General features: G+C 41.6%; 1 protein-coding gene across 1 annotated transcript in view; it reads right to left on the bottom strand.

Annotated features, from left to right (window-relative positions):
- The window catches only part of Ubxn7 (UBX domain protein 7), a 65,336-nt gene that overhangs the window by 20,978 nt on the left and 28,703 nt on the right, over positions 1-15,655 (bottom strand). Inside the window, exons 4-5 of the mRNA XM_090344454.1 lie at positions 10,334-10,399; positions 6,851-6,963 (exon numbers count right to left, since the gene is read on the bottom strand). Coding sequence (XP_090200580.1) covers positions 6,851-6,963; positions 10,334-10,399 — 179 coding nt within the window. The remainder of the gene's footprint in view (positions 1-6,850; positions 6,964-10,333; positions 10,400-15,655) is intronic.

Below are 15,655 nucleotides of genomic sequence, written 5' to 3'. Positions count from 1 at the left end.
ACTATGGAATTACATAACCAGCCTGAGCTATTTTCTTTTTATCCCACTGTTATTTAAAAGAATTTAACTCCCCCCACCCCAACCCTCCCATTGGGTCGGGTTAGTCACAGGGCTTGATCTTTGGGTCTAGGCACTGTCCCTGAGCACTTCAACTCAAAGCTACTGCCCTACCTCTGGGGCTGGGTGTTGTCCCTGAGCTCTTCAGCGCCAGGCTACCATCTTACTCCAGGAGCCACAGCCCTACTTCCCATTTTCTAATGATTAACTGGAGATAAGAGTTTCACATTCTTTAATGCCTGAGCTGGCTTTGAACTGATCCTCCGATCTCAGCCTCCAGAGTAGCTAGAATTACAGGCGTGAGCCACCTTGCTCAGTTTAGGAAAGTGAGACTCTTATTTCCAACAAACTACCCAGAAAAAGCAAAGAGTGGTGCTGTAGTTCAAGTGGTAGAACACTAGCCCAGGCCCTGAGTTCAAGCCCTAGGAACTGCCCCCACCACTCCCAAGAAAAAGGACAAATTAGGAGGATAAGAACCCAGGCTCCAGTGTCTGAAATCTCATGATTTATTTGTTTCTGCATCCCTGGGGCTTGAACTCAGGGCAAGGGCACTGTTCTTGGGCTTTTTCAAGGCTAGTGCTCTACCACTTGAGCCACAGCACCACTTCGGCTTTTTCTGTGTATGTGGTTCAGAGGAATTAAACCCAGGGCTTTTTGCGTGCTTGGCAAGCACTCTACCACTAACTAGGCCATACTCCAGGCCCCAAAATCTTGTGCTTTAAAAATCTTGTTTATTAACATTCATGCTAGCTGGGCCAGGGTGGCTCACACCTGTAATCCTGGCTACTCAGGCAGCTGAGGATCAAGGTTCAAAGCCAGCCCGAGACTTGGGCACTAAAGGCCATGAGACTCTTATCTCCAATTAACCACCAGAAAACCACAAGTAGCTCTGTGGCTCAAGGGGTAGGGTGGCAGCCTTGAGCTGAATTGTTCAGGGACAGTGTCCAGGCCCAGAATTAAAACCCCAGGACCCACAAAAAAAAAAAAAAAAAAAAAAAAATCCAAGCTAGGGCCAGAAGTTTGGCCTAGTGGTAGAGTGCTTGTCTATCATGCATGAAGATCCGGGTTCGATTCCTCAGTACCACATACACAAAAAAAAGGCTGGAAGTGGTGTTGTGGCTCAAGTGGTAGAGTTCTAGCCTGGAGAAACTTCAAGAACAGTGCTCAGGTCCTGCAGTCAAGCCAGAACTGGCAAAAAAAAAAAAAAAAAAAAAAATCCAGGTGACATACAGAGGTGAGCCCAATGTGTGAAATGGACCAAATATAAGGCAAAAATAACTCAAGCCTATGAAATGGGCTAGTTATAGTATGCAGATGTGAAAACTGAGCTGAAGAGGGTCCCACACATGTGAACCTCAAGCCATGGTCCAAAAAAAGAGAAAGCCAGTTAACAGAGTTAGTGAAGACAAAGAAAACTAATCTGTGATATTCCCACCAAATCTTATAGAAGCCTGGTGTCTCTCTTGTACCAGGCATCCAAATAAACCTTATTCTTCTGAACAGCACACAAATATATGCACATGCATGTACTCACACACAAACCTTGCTTGAAAATGGTGCGATTCACACTGACAAATTACTGTCAGAAGAAAGCATCCAATGATGACATGACTTTCAGACAAAACAACAATATTGAAATGGGGAAGAGTCCAATAAATGTAGAATCAAATGCATGGTACAAGACCATAGTTAATAACATAATGGCTGGTGAGGCAATTCAGTGGTAGAGTGTATATCTCATATGTCCAAAGCCTATGGTTTGATCGCCAGCATGCAAACAAACACATGAAAGAACAACAATTGTTTATGTCATCCTAAAATCTGGTGGGAGTAGATTTTAGATGTTCTTAACCACAGGGAGAAAGGGGGGGGACAGGGAAAGAGAGGGGTTAAAGTGATTTCGTTTTACTTATTTTTTTGCTAGTTAATTGGAGATGGACTTTGCTGCCCTGCTGGCTTTGAACCTCAATCCTCTGTTCTTAGTCTTCTATGTAGCTAGAATTATAGGCTTGGGCCATAATGTTTAGCATGACACATGTCTTCTTTCTTAAGTTTTGATCCTATATATCAGATTAAAAACATTCCATATTTATCTTGCTGACTCTGGCTTACTTTATTCAACACCATACTATCAGTTTTGTCCATTACCTGCAAACAACATAATTCTGTTATGTTTGAATAATATTCCATTTTGTTTGTATGTGTGTATGTGCTTGTATGTGTGTGTCTGTCATTTTCTTTATGAATCAATGATTGGCATCTAGGCAAATTAGATGTCACAACAAACAGGGATGTATAGGGATCTCTATCATAGACTGATTCTATAGAAAGAAGTCATACAGCTAGATGATCAGGTACTTCTAGTTTTCTTTTTTTGTTTATTTGTTTGTTTCAAAAGAAGTACAAATGGTCAGGCAGTCCTGGGGGCTTAAACTCAGAGCCTGGGAGCTGGCCTTCAGCTTTTGAGCTTAAGGGTAGTGCTCTAGCACTTGAACAACAGCTCCATTTCTGGCTTTTGGCTATTATTTAGAAATTAAAATTTCATAGGTTTTCCTGCCCAGGCTGGCTTCAAATTCTGATCCTCAGATCTTAGGCTCCCAAGTAGCTAGGATTACAGGTGTGAGTCACCAGTACTCAGCCTATTTTTAGTTTTCTGAGGAACCTTTATAGTGACTATACTAATTTCCATAGTGTGTATACTAATTTATATTCTTACCATCAACATATACTTTTCCTGCAATATATTCTCACTTTTGGAGTTTGTTTTCTTTGGTTTTGATGGTCCTAGGACTTGAACATAGGGCCTGGGTGCCGTCCCTGAGTCTTTTTATGCTCAAGGTTAGCACTCTGAGTCTTTTTTTTTTTTTGGCCGGTTGTGGGGTTAGAACTCTGAGCCTGGGCCTTGTACCTAAGCAATTCTGCTCAATGCTACCATCCTACCCCTTGAGCCACAGTGCCAGCCACTTCGGGCTTTCTAGTGGTTAATTGGATATAAAAGTCATACGGTTTTTAGTGCCTGAGCTGGCTTTGAATTGTGATCCTCAGATATCAGCATCCTGAGTAGCTAGGATTACAGGTGTGAGCCATTGCGCCTAGCTACCTGACTCTTTTTGTGTTCAAGGTTAGCACTCTACCACTTGAGCCATAGTGCCACTACCAACTTTTTTAAATAGTTTGTTTTGGTCGTGGGACTCCAACTCTGGGCCTGGGCACTGTCCCTGAGCTCTTCAGCTCAAGGCTACCGCTCTACCCCTTGAGCCACAGTTCCACTTCCAGTTTTCTGGTGGTTAACTGGAGATAAGAGACCCAGGGACTTTCCTGCCTGGGTTGGCTTTGAAACATGACTCTCAGTTTACTGAGTAGCTAGGATTACAGGGGTAAACCACTGTGCCTGGATTAAGGTTTTTTTGTTTTGTTTTGTTTTGGCCAGTCCTGAGACATGAACTCAGTATTGAGCACTGTCCTTAGGCTAGAGCTCTACCACTTGAGCCATAGTACCATTTCTGGCTTTTTCCAATCTGGGTCTTCATGGATGCTAGGCAAGCACTTTACCACTAGGTTAGGTCCTGGCCTTTTGAGTAGTGTAACACTCACAGGGAGAAGTCTCACAGGGGCTTTTCTGCCCATGACGGCTTTTGAAAATCGATCGATTCTCAGATCTCCTGAGTAGCTAGGATTACAGGTATGAGCCACCAGTGCTGACTTGTTTTCTTAATGAAAGATAAACTAGAGTAATATAGAATTTCAGTGCAGTTTTCTTTCCTTTTCTGGAAACATTTGGATTTAAAGTCAAGGATCTGCTAGGCAGGATCTCTACCACTGAGCCATACCCACAGTCTTCAATTTTTTTATTTTATTTATTTTTTTTGCTAATCTAGGGCTTGGGCTCAGGGCCTGAGCACTTGTCTTTGGACTTTCTCAAGGCTAGAGCTCTACCACTTGAGCCTCAGCACCACTTACAGCTTTTTTCTATGTATGTGGTACCGAGGAATCAAATCTGGGTCTTTGTGCATGCTGGGCAAGCACTCTACTACTAGGCAAAACTCCCAGCCCCCCTCAATGTAATTTTTGATTTACAGTCCTGGGGTCTGTAATCAGTCCTGACCCCAGGACTGATTTACTGACCATTTGTACTTCTTTTGAAAATTATCTATTCAGTACATTTATCCATTTACTGAATGGCTTCTTTGTGTTTTGGTATCTAACTTTTTGACTTCTTCATATATTCTACAATTATTAATTCCCTATCAGATGAATAGCTGGCAAAGATTATTCTTACATTTTATAGACTGAGTCTTCACTATTGTTTTTTTTTTTTTTGCCAGTCCTGGGCTTGAGCTCAGGGCCTGAGCACTGTCCTTGGACTTTCTCAAGGCTAGAGCTCTACCACTTGAGCCTCAGCACCACTTCCGGCTTTTTTCTATGTATGTGGTACCAAGGAATCGAACCCGGGTCTTCATGCATGCTAGGCAAGCACTTTAACCACTAGGCCAAACTCCCGGCTTTTCATTTGTTGTTCAGTAGCTTTTTAATTTGATGTAATATCATTTGTCAATTCTTCCTGTATGTCCTGAACTACTGAAGTCCTGTAGGAAAAAATTATTATCTATGACTTTTCTTTTTTCCCTTCCTCCCTTCCTTCCTTTATTCCTTTCTTCCTTTCTTCTGCACTATTCCTGGGGTTTAAACTCAGGATTTGGATGTTGTCTTGAGCCTTTTTGCTGAAGGACAGCCCTCAACCACCTAAGCCACAGCTCAAGCACTTCTGATTTTGTTGTTTTTTTGGTAGGCAAGAGCTGTGTTTCATTCGAGATAAAGAGTCACAGATTTCCTGCCCAGACAGGCTTTGAACTATGTCCTTAGATCTCAGCCTCCTGAGATTACAGGCATGAGCCACCAATGCCCAACTTAAATTGATTTTTACACAGAATGAGAGATAAAGATCTTGCCTTGGTCTTCTACATGTGAGTATCCAATTTCGCTAGTATCACTGTTAAGGAGACCATCTTTTCTTTATAATATGTTTTTGGCACCTTTGTTGAACATCCAATGGATACATGGGTTTATTTCTAGGGCTTCTATTATATTCCATTAGTCCACATGTCTTGTTTTATGCCCTAGTAAGAATGAAGCTCAGGGGCTGGGAGTTTGGCTTACTGCTTGCCTAACATGCACAAAGACCTGGGTTTGATTCCTCAGTACCACATACATAGAAAAGCTGGAAGTAGGGGCTAGGATCATAGCCTAATGGCAGAGTGCTTGCCTAGCATACATGAAGTCCTAAGGTTCAATTCCTCTGTACCACATATTCAGAAAAAGCCAGATGTGGCACTGTGGCTCAAGTGGCAGAGCACTAGCCTTAAGCAAAAAGTGTTGAAGGACAGTGCCTAGGCCCTGAGTTCAAGCCCCAAGACTGGTAAAAAGAAAAAAAAAAAAAGTCCAAGGACAGTGTTCGGACACTGAGCTCAAGCTCAGGACTGGCAAAAAGAAAAAAGAAAAAAAAAGCATCAGAATTCAATTTCAATTATGGAGCTGAGATGTATATGTATATATGTTATTTTTTCTGGTCTCCACCATAACAGAATGACACTGTATCCCTAAAACTCAACTGGTTCTATGAAAATGGTATTCTAATTAAAAAGAGCATTTAATATGCTAGCTATCATACAAAAGCAAGCTATATAAACAGTTCAACATTATAGAATCTAAAATCCTAAACCCATTCATTTTATACTATGTTCCTATTAATATATTTTCTTATAGACTCCAAAGTTACTATTGAAACTCAACATCTAATTTGTTTTTCCTTAATAAACTGATTTCACCATTCATTCATTCATTTATTTATTATCAGGGGTGGGACTTAAACTCTGGGTCTTGGTGCTATTCCTGAGCTCATCAGCTCAAAGCTAGTGCTCTATCACCTGAGCTACTGAACCACTTCGGTTTTTCTGGTCATTAATTGGAGTTAAGAGTCTCATGGACTTTCATGCCCAGCTGGTTTTGAACTTCAAACTTCAGATCTCAGTCTCCTGAGTAACTAGGATTATAGGCATGAGCCACTGTTGTCTGGGTACCATTTTATTTAAAGAAAACATTTTATGGCCTCACTTTGTCACATTAAAATTCTCAGTATCACTACCGTTAAAAGTTTAGTCCACCATTAAAATTGTTACACACAGTACTACAAGATCCCAACACTTGATAGGATAACCAATAAGATAACCATGTGGTTAGTATGCAGGTAAGAATATAGATTTGGATACACTGTCTTGAGCAGATGGCTCAAGTTGTATTATGCTACTCACACCAATGTAGGAGTTAAAACCTATGAACTGTTTGTTTCTGAAAATTTCCATTCAATATTTTCAAGCTTCAGGTGCTTTAGCAAGTAACAAGTGCGGATAAGGAGGACTACTGTTTAAGCAAAAGATACACATAGACAATTCCCAAATAGTTAACAAGCATGCACTATTAATAATAGTAAGAGGCACACTAACTTAAAAATATAAGATATTTTAAAGAAGCTTTACATTAACAAAGATTCTAAAATAATACCACAGAAAAATGAACCAAAGAATTCATATACTCATATACTGCTATTAGAAATATATTTCATAGATTGACAATAAAAATATACATCAATATAACTCTCAAGTACAATCATGCAGAAATTAACCTTCAAATGCCAATTCCTTATATAGTGAATATGTTTTTGCTCTTAAGAGAAAATGCACGGTATTGGATATGCAAAAGGATTAATAGTGAAGGCAAAGAATCTCCAACAACTTACTGTTTCAAAGCTGCCTTTATGCATCAAGTCAATGGGTGGCCGGAATAGATCTGCAAGGGTGGTTAATTTCTTATCTATTGCTCCTCCATTTCTTAATTCCTGTTCTTGCCTAACTGCAACAGAAAAAAATTTTTTAAGTTTCAATTAGCTATAAATCTTGAATTACAAAATAAAAGTTATCTTGGCTGGGAGTTTGGCCTAGTGGTAGAGTGCTTGTCTAGCATGCAGAGACCCCACTTTGATTCCTTTGTACCACATACATAGAAAAGCTGGAGGTGGTGTTGCGGCTCAAGTAGCTCAAGTGCTATCCTTGGGGAAAAAGCCCAAAGACAGTGCTCAGGCCCTGGGTTCACACACCAGGGATGGCTAAATAAATAAATAAAAGTAATCTTGTATTAATTTAAAAGAATTACTAAGCAAGTCACTTGACTTCAGATGCAAAAGAGTTAGTAATAGTGCTAACTCTTAATAAGAAAAATATGAAGAGAAGTAAGAAAGAAGTCCTAAGACTTGTTAATGTTTCTTGTTAATATTTCTGACCCACAGAATAAAAGAAAAATTTAAATAGTCACTTTGCAGAGAGACTGACAGGATAATAAAGGTTGAATACTGTTGAAATAACTTATTTGGAACTATGAAATGAACAAGGAAATCTGTTTGTTGGGATGCTATTTTTTAGGGGAGAGACAGGGAGTGTGGTAGAAGTGATTAAAATGAACTACAGTGTAAAGATGTGTGCAGATGTAACAATAACTTCCCCCTGAGATAACTGATATAAGCCAGTAATAATAATAATGAGGATGATGATGATTATAAAAGTCACCTTGGATTGAAAGTGTAGGTAAAGGTTAAAGCTTGCTTAGCATGTAATAGGCCTTGGGTTTGATTCAGCACACCACTGACACATACCCAGATATACATAGTCACCTAAGCAAAATAATTTCCTTTACACATCCAAAACCATAGAAAGCAATAAGCTTGGCTGAGTGTGGCATAGTGATAGAGTGCTTGCCTAGCATGCATGAAGACTTGGGTTCGATTCCTCAGTAACACATACACAGAAAAAGCCAGAAGTAGTACTTTGGCTCAAGTAGTAGAGTGCTAGCCTTGAGGAATGCCCAAGGACAGTGTTCAGGCCTTGAGTCCAAGCCCTGGGACAGGCAAAAAAAAAAAAAGCAGAATGCTTCCAATTTCATTTATCTGATTCTAATAATGATCTTAATTCATCTGTTCTTTCTAGCTCCAGTCCCATTTTTTTTTTTTTGTCGGTCATGGGGCTTGAACTCTGGGCCAAGCCACTGTCCCTTAGCTCTTCAGCTCAAAGCTACTGTCCTACCTCTAGGCTTGGGCGCTGTCCCTGAATCTTCAGCTCAAAGGCTATGGCCCTACCTCTTGAGCCACAGCGCCACTTCTGGTTTTCTAGTGGTTAACTGGCGATTAGAATCTCACAGACTTTAGTGTCCAGGCTGGCTTTGAACCTTGATCCTCAGATTTCAGCCTCCTGAGTAGTTAGGGTTACAGGCCTGAACCACCACGCCTGGCTTCATTATTATTATTTTTTTTAATCTCTATTTTTTTTTTTTTTGCCAGTCCTGGGCTTGAGCTCAGGGCCTGAGCACTGTCCTTGGACTTTCTCAAGGCTAGCACTTTACCACTTGAGCCTCAGCACCACTTCCGGCTTTTTGCTATGTATGTGGGGTACCAAGGATCGAACCCGGGTCTTCGTGCATGCCAGGCAAGCACTTTAACCACTAGGCCAAACTCCCAGCCCTAATCTCTATTTTTTTTTTTTGCCAGTCTTGTGCTTGAACTCAGTGCCTGAACACTGTCCTTGGGCTTTCCTCAAGGCCAGAGCTCTACCACTTGAGCCACAGCATTTCTGGCTTTTCTTTATGTGATACCAAGGAATTGAACCTGAGTCTTCATGCATGCTAGGCAAGCACTCTACCACTAGGCCAAACTCCCAGAACCTCCACTGCCAATTTTTAAAGATCACATCTAGCTAGAGAGCTGATGACACTGTTGTCACTGTAGAGTGGAAGGAAGGGCACAGGTTTCTTTGATGAACTAATTTAGGTTTCTTTACAACACCATACAACCTATCTGTGTCAGGATTTCTTTTTTTTTTTTGCCAGTCCTGGGGCTTGAATTCAGGACCTGGACACTGTCCTTGGATACTTTTTGCTCAAGGCTAGCACTCTGCCACTTGAGCCACAGCACCACTTCCAGCTTTGTTTGTGTATATGGTTCTGGGGAATTGAACCCAGAGCTTCGTGCATGCTAGGCAAGCATACTACCACTAGGCTATGCTCCCAGTCCATGATTACTTCTTTTTAAAGCAATTACATAATCAAAAATAGACCAAAAGTTTCTCATGTTGTGGTCTAAACATCATTCTCATTTCATTTACATTGAGCTAGCAATTCTTACTAATCCACTGCGGTTCAAAGCCAGCCCAGAAATTAAAGAATGTGAGACTCTTATCTCCAATTAATCACTAGAAAATGGGAAATGGGGTTGTAGCTCCAGGGGTAGGGCGGTAGCCTTGAGTTGAAGAGCCCAGGGACAGCACCCATGCCCAGAGTTCAAGCCCCATGACTGACAAAAAAAAAAAAGTCTCAGAATTTTTGTGCTGGCTTTGAACCTTGATCTTCAGATCTCAGCCTCTTGAGTAGCTAGGATTATAGATGTGAGTCACCAGTGCCCAGCTCTTCTTTGACCTTTTGTGCATATATTTTGAAAATCTGTGTGTGTGTGTGTGTGTGCGCGCGCGCATGCGCGCGCGCGCGCGCGCACGCACGCGCCAGTCCTAAAGCCTGAACTCAGGATCTGGGCACTGTCCTTGAGCTAGTGGTTAAAGTGCTTGCCTAGCATGCATGAAGACCCGGGTTCGATTCCTCGGTACCACATACATAGAAAAAAAAAAGCCGGAAGTGGTGCTGAGGCTCAAGTGGTAGAGCTCTAGCCTTGAGAAAGTCCAAGGACAGTGTTCAGGCCCTGAGCTCAAGCCCAGGACTAGCAAAAAAAAAAAAAAGGCTTTGAATCATGATCCTCAGGTCTCAGCCTCCTGAGGAGGATTACAAGCATGAGCAACTGACATCATTCTTCTCATACAAATAGGTTAGAATTTAGAACAATTCAGTTTAGGAGTTACTCATACACTAAATGTACAATTTCACTTTAAGTACAGATGATTCATCTGCAAGGCCACTAATCACTTGAATCATACATCCCAGTTCTGTTACCTTTAGCTTATTTTTCAGAAGAGCATCCCACTAACTTTACCTGAGCTAGCCTCGTACCACCATCCTGTCTCCTACTACAATCCTCTTGCTTCTCAAGTAGCTGGGATTACAAGTGTATTCAGTCCTAATTTCACTTCTTAAATTAAAGTGAACTCTTCTCAAAGTAATTAATTATATCGTTTTCCTTTTTAACAAAAAGGGAAGGAAAGGAGATGATAAACTGACCACAGATACCTACTAGTTTCAGTTTGAAAATCTCGAAAACCATCAAATATCGAACGTGCAGGACGTCGTCGTTTAGGAGCTGTAAGAGGAAAAAAGAATTGATTTAAACTTAAACAGTTATTTTGAGAATTCTAAAAACTTCCTTATCTATAAGTATGTTTTATTTTAAAACACTCATAGATGCATTAATGGAACCTTCTCTCATAAACAGTTTAGATGTTTTGCCAGGTGCCTGTGGCTCACACCTGTAATCCTAGCTACTCTGGAGGCTGAGATCTGAGGATCCTGGTTTGAAGCCAGCATGGACAGCAAAGTCCATGAGATTCTTATCTATAATTAACCACTAAAAAGCCAGAAGTGGAGCTATGGCTTAAATGGTAGAGTGCCAGCCTTGAGCACAAAAGTTCAGGAACAGCACCCGGAGTACCCAGGCTTAAGTTTAGGACTGGCACACACAAAAATAAAATAAAAATTTAAACAATGTGTAGGTAGCTGGTAAGAGTACTATAGCTTTTCAGATAATGCCATCTTTGTATGGATACATGTCGGGGGCAGGTGTACACATTACTACTGAGCCTTGAATTCAGGGCTCAGATGTTGTCCTTCACCTTTGTTCACTCAAGAATGGTATTCCACCACTTGAATTCAGTTCCGCTTTCAGCTTTTTGCTGACAAATGGACCAGCCTGGGCTTGCTTTGAACTTCCTCAGATCTCAGCCTCCCTAAGTATCTAAGATCAAAAGTGGGAGCAACTAATCTCTGTTTCAAATAATGCCATCTTAAACTAACTTTCTGATGTTTTAACCTTAACTAATAGTATCTTAGGACAAAACAGAAAGAACTACCCAGGACAGTATATAGGCTAGGTGTGGTGACTCAAACCTATAAACCCAGCTGTTCAGGAGGAAGAGATCAGGGAATCATTGTTCTAGACCAGTCCCATTCACAAAAGTTTTCAAGGCTGGGCACTGGTAGCTCACACTTTTAATCATAACTCCTTGGGAGGCTGAGATCAAAGTCAACCCAGCTCAGTCCATAAGACTCTTATGCCCAATTAACTACCAAAAATACCAGAAGTGAAACTGACTCAAAGCAGTAGAGTGCTAGCTTGAGCAAAAAAAAAAAAAAGTTAGGGAAAGTTTGAGCCCCAAAACTGACAACTACACAGGGAAGCACTAGTAGGAAGACTGAAGCACAGCCTGCCTGAGTCAAAAGCAAGACCTCATCTTGAAAATAATGGAGGCAGAAAGGGGCTGACTTTGGGCAATAGAGTTTGTCCTAGTGGTAGAGTGCTTGCCTAACATGTACAAAGACCTGGGTTCGATTCCTCAGTACCACATACATAGAAAAAGTAGGAAATGGTACTGTACTCCAGTGGTAGAGCGCTAACGTTGATAAAGCCCAAGGACAGTGCTCAGACCCTAAGTTCAAGCCCTGGGATTGGCAAAAACAAAAAACAAAAAAAGGGGGAGGGCCAACTTTGTGGTCCCAGTGGTAGAACATCAGTCTTGCAAGTGTTAAGGTTCTGAGTCCAGACCCCAGTATTGCCTAGAGAAAACAATAAATAAAGCAAGCAAACAAACAAAAAAGAAAGTAAAATATATAATAATAAGGAAAGTAAGTCTAACCACCTTCTAAATTGACAAAGGCAGGAAGCAGTACTCAGGGACAATGCCCAGGCCCAGAGATCAAGCCCCACCACCGACAAAAAATAAATAAATAAATAAAAATTGACAAAGGGGGCCGGGAGTTTGGCCTAGTGGTAGAGTGCTTGCCTAGCATGCACGAAGACCCGGGTTCGATTCCTTGGTACCACATACATAGAAAAAAGCCAGAAGTGGTGCTGAGGCTCAAGTGGTAGAGCTCTAGCCTTGAGAAAGTCCAAGGACAGGGCTCAAGCCCTGAGCTCAAGCCCAGGACTGGCAAAAAAAAAAAAATTGACAAAGGCAGGCAAATCAATATTCCATTATTGCGTCCCCATTTCTCCCTTTTCTTGTTAAGCACTTGATCTTACTTACAGATTGATCTTTCTAGGTTGAAATCAACATCTTACTAGGTTGAAATAAGAGGTTTCTCCTCTTGCCAACTTTCCTTTCTATTCATTTTATTTTGCCAGTTCTGGGGTTTAATTCAGGGCCTGGGAACTACCCCTGAGCTTCTTTTTGCTCAAGGCTAGCACTCTACCATTTGAGCCACAGCACCACTTGCGGTTTTTTCTGTTTCTGCAGAAAAGAGGAATTGAACCTAGGACTTCATGTATGTAGGCAAGCACTGTACCACTAAGCCACATTCCCAGCCAACTTTCTACTCAGACTTTTAGTTTTTATTGTGTCAGTCATGAGGCTTGAACTCTGGGCCTGAGCACTGTCCCAGAGCTCATCAGTTCAAGGCTAACCCTTGAGCCACAATCCCACTTCCCCCTTTCTAGTGAATAATTGGAAATGCATCTCATAGTCTTTAGTGCCCAGGCTGACTTTGAACTGCGATCCTGAGATCTCAGTCTCCTGAGTAGCTAGGATTACAGGAATGAGCCACCACACCCAGCTTCAGACTTATTATTTTTAAGTTCATAACCTGTTTCCATTTGTTTTCCCCCTCATCTATCCTAAATTAAACAAATAACATCTCGCAGGCCATACACCTCCACCAGCATTAGGATCACATTACTTGTGCCTACCTCCTTACTGTGGTTACTTATCTCTTGCAGACCACTTTCTACAAACACCAGTCCTCTATCCTTATTCTCCTTTCCACACAGCAAGAGTGCTGGGCATTCAGACCAAAGATACGAAACTAAAAACATCTAAGAGATTCAAACAGTGCTTCAAAGATGGTGGGTAGAGCCCAAAGGTAGGGGGTTACGTATCTGGAACCATCCTCAGTCTGTCAGGGTGGGGAGAAGGAGAAGGAACCGCAAAGTCAAGGACAGTGTGGAAGGACAGACACAGAAAAACATGTTATTAAGAGTGGCATTCAAGCCAGGCACGGTGGCTCACTCCTGTAATCCTAGCTACTCAGGAGGCTGAAATCTGAGGATTGTGGTTCAAAGTCATCTCAGGTACTAAAAAGTCCATGAGACTCTTATCTCCAATTAATCACCATAAAACTGGAAGTGGTGCTGTGGTTCAAGGGGTAGCCTTGGGCTGAAGAGCTCAGGGAGAGCACCCAGGCCCAGAGTTTAAGTCCCATGACCAAGAGGGGGGGGGGAAAAAAGAGTGGCATTCAGGGTTGGGAGTTTGGCCTACTGCTAACAGTGCTTGTCTAACATGCACAAAGGCCTGGGTTTGATTCCTTGGTACCACATAAATAGAAAAAGCCAGAAGTGCTGCTGTGGCTCCAATGATAGAGCTCTAGCCTTGAGAAAGCTCAAGGACAGCGCTCAGGCCCTGAATTCAAGCCACAGGACTGGCAAAAAAAAAAGAGTGGCATTTGCTGGGAAATGATGGTTCACATCTGCAATCCTAGCTACTCAGGAAGCTGAAATTTGAGGATTACAGCTTAAAACCAGCACAGGCACGAAAGTCTATGAGACTTTTATCTCTGATTAACCACCAAAAAGCTAGAAGTGGAGCTGTGGTTCCAAGTGGCAGAACACTCGCCTTGAACAAAAAAGCTAAGGAACAGTACCCAGACTCTGAGTTTAAGCCGCATGACCAACAGAGGGGGAAAAAAGTGGTATTATTCCCCACTTTTATAAATCTGTGTTAATATTTGGCTTAACAGAAAACACCTTCATTATTTTAAATATACCATTGTTGAGTTCAAGTACAGAAAATGAAAATTCAACGTTACAAAGAAATGTAATTCTATAGGAGGAATGTTAGGATGAAGGTGTGGCTTAAGCAGCAGATTGCCTGCCTAATAAGCAGTCCTAAATTTAAAATTTAGCACTGATAAAAAAACAAAAGCGGGACATGAGAAAGGGTATCAGTGTTTGTGAAGTTATGCACCTTCTATCTGGTGAATATAATGTAACCCTTCTATTAATTACAATCACAACAAAAATATATGGGGGAAAAGAAAAAAACAAAAGCAGGGGCTGGGAGTCTAGCCTAGTGGTAGAGTGCTTGCCTAGCATGCACAAGAACCCAGGTTCCATTCCTCGGTACCACATACTTAGGACAAGCAAAAAAAAAAAAAAAAAAGCAGGGCTTAGAGTTTGGCCTAGTGGTACAGTGCTTGCCTAGCATGCATGAAGTTCAATTCCTCGGTATCACATACATGGAAAAAAGCCAGAAGTAGTGCTGAGGTTCAAGTGGTAAAACTCAATCCTTGAGAAAGCCCAAGGATAGTGCTCAGGCCCTTAGTTCAAGCCCAGGACTGGTCAAAAAACAAAAACAAACAAACAAAACAAAAGCGGGGCTGGGAATCTGGCCTAATGGTAGAGTGCTTGCCTAGCATGCATGAAGACCCCGGTTCCATTCCTCAGTACCACATACACAGAGAAAAAAAAAAAGCTGGAAATGGTGCTGTGGCTCAAGTGGTAGAGCTCTAGCCTTGAGAAAGCCTATAGGCAGTGCTAAGGCCCTGAGCTCAGGGCCCAGGACTGGCAAAAACAAAAACAAAAAAAGAATTTAGTCTGGGATTCCAGTCCCTTACTTTCTTCTTTTTGTTTCCAAGCTGCCATAAGATGAGCAAGTTCCTCTATAAGCTCCCACAAATGAAGTGCCACCTCACAGTATGCTTCCAAGCAGTGATGCCAACTATAACTGAAACCTCCAAAACAGCCAAAACTAACCTCTCCTCTTTATTTTGTGGGTCATGGGGCTTGAACTTTAGGCCTGGACACTGTCCCAAAGTGCTTCAGCTCAAGGCTACGGCCACACCTCTTGAGCCATAGCCCCATTTCCCATTTTCTAGTGGCTAATTGGAGATAAGAGTCTCTCAGACTTTAGTGCCCAGGATGGCTTTGAACCTAGATCTTCAGTTCTCAGCCTCCTGAGTAGCTAGGATTCAGGCATGAGCCACCACACCCGGCTAACTCTCCTCTTTCTTTTTTTTTGCAGGTCGAAATATATGTAATTGCAAAGCTGAAAGTATTACCAAGTTCTAATGCAAATATGAACATACTTTATAACAAATTTTCTAGTGTAGCTCTTTGCAAAGGTTCCAGACTAAGTTGGTGTATATTCCTGACTAACCTTTAAATTACCTTGCATTTCAGTCTACCTCAAAATATAGAAAACTTCCAAAAGTGCTTTGGAAGACTAGTTCCTGAATGCAAAATCCCAACAAAGACAGCATGAAAGAGAAAACTCCAGAGCAGTTTCTTTTATAAGTTCAGAGGCAAACTGTCCATAAAGTATTAGTAAATGGGATCCACTTATAAATCAAA

This window comes from Megascapheus bottae, chromosome 1 (genome assembly GCF_031878675.1).
Source record: "Megascapheus bottae isolate mThoBot1 chromosome 1, mThoBot2.hap1, whole genome shotgun sequence".
Classification (NCBI taxonomy): Eukaryota; Metazoa; Chordata; class Mammalia; order Rodentia; family Geomyidae; genus Megascapheus; species Megascapheus bottae.
This window is presented reverse-complemented; position numbering and strand designations above follow the sequence as displayed.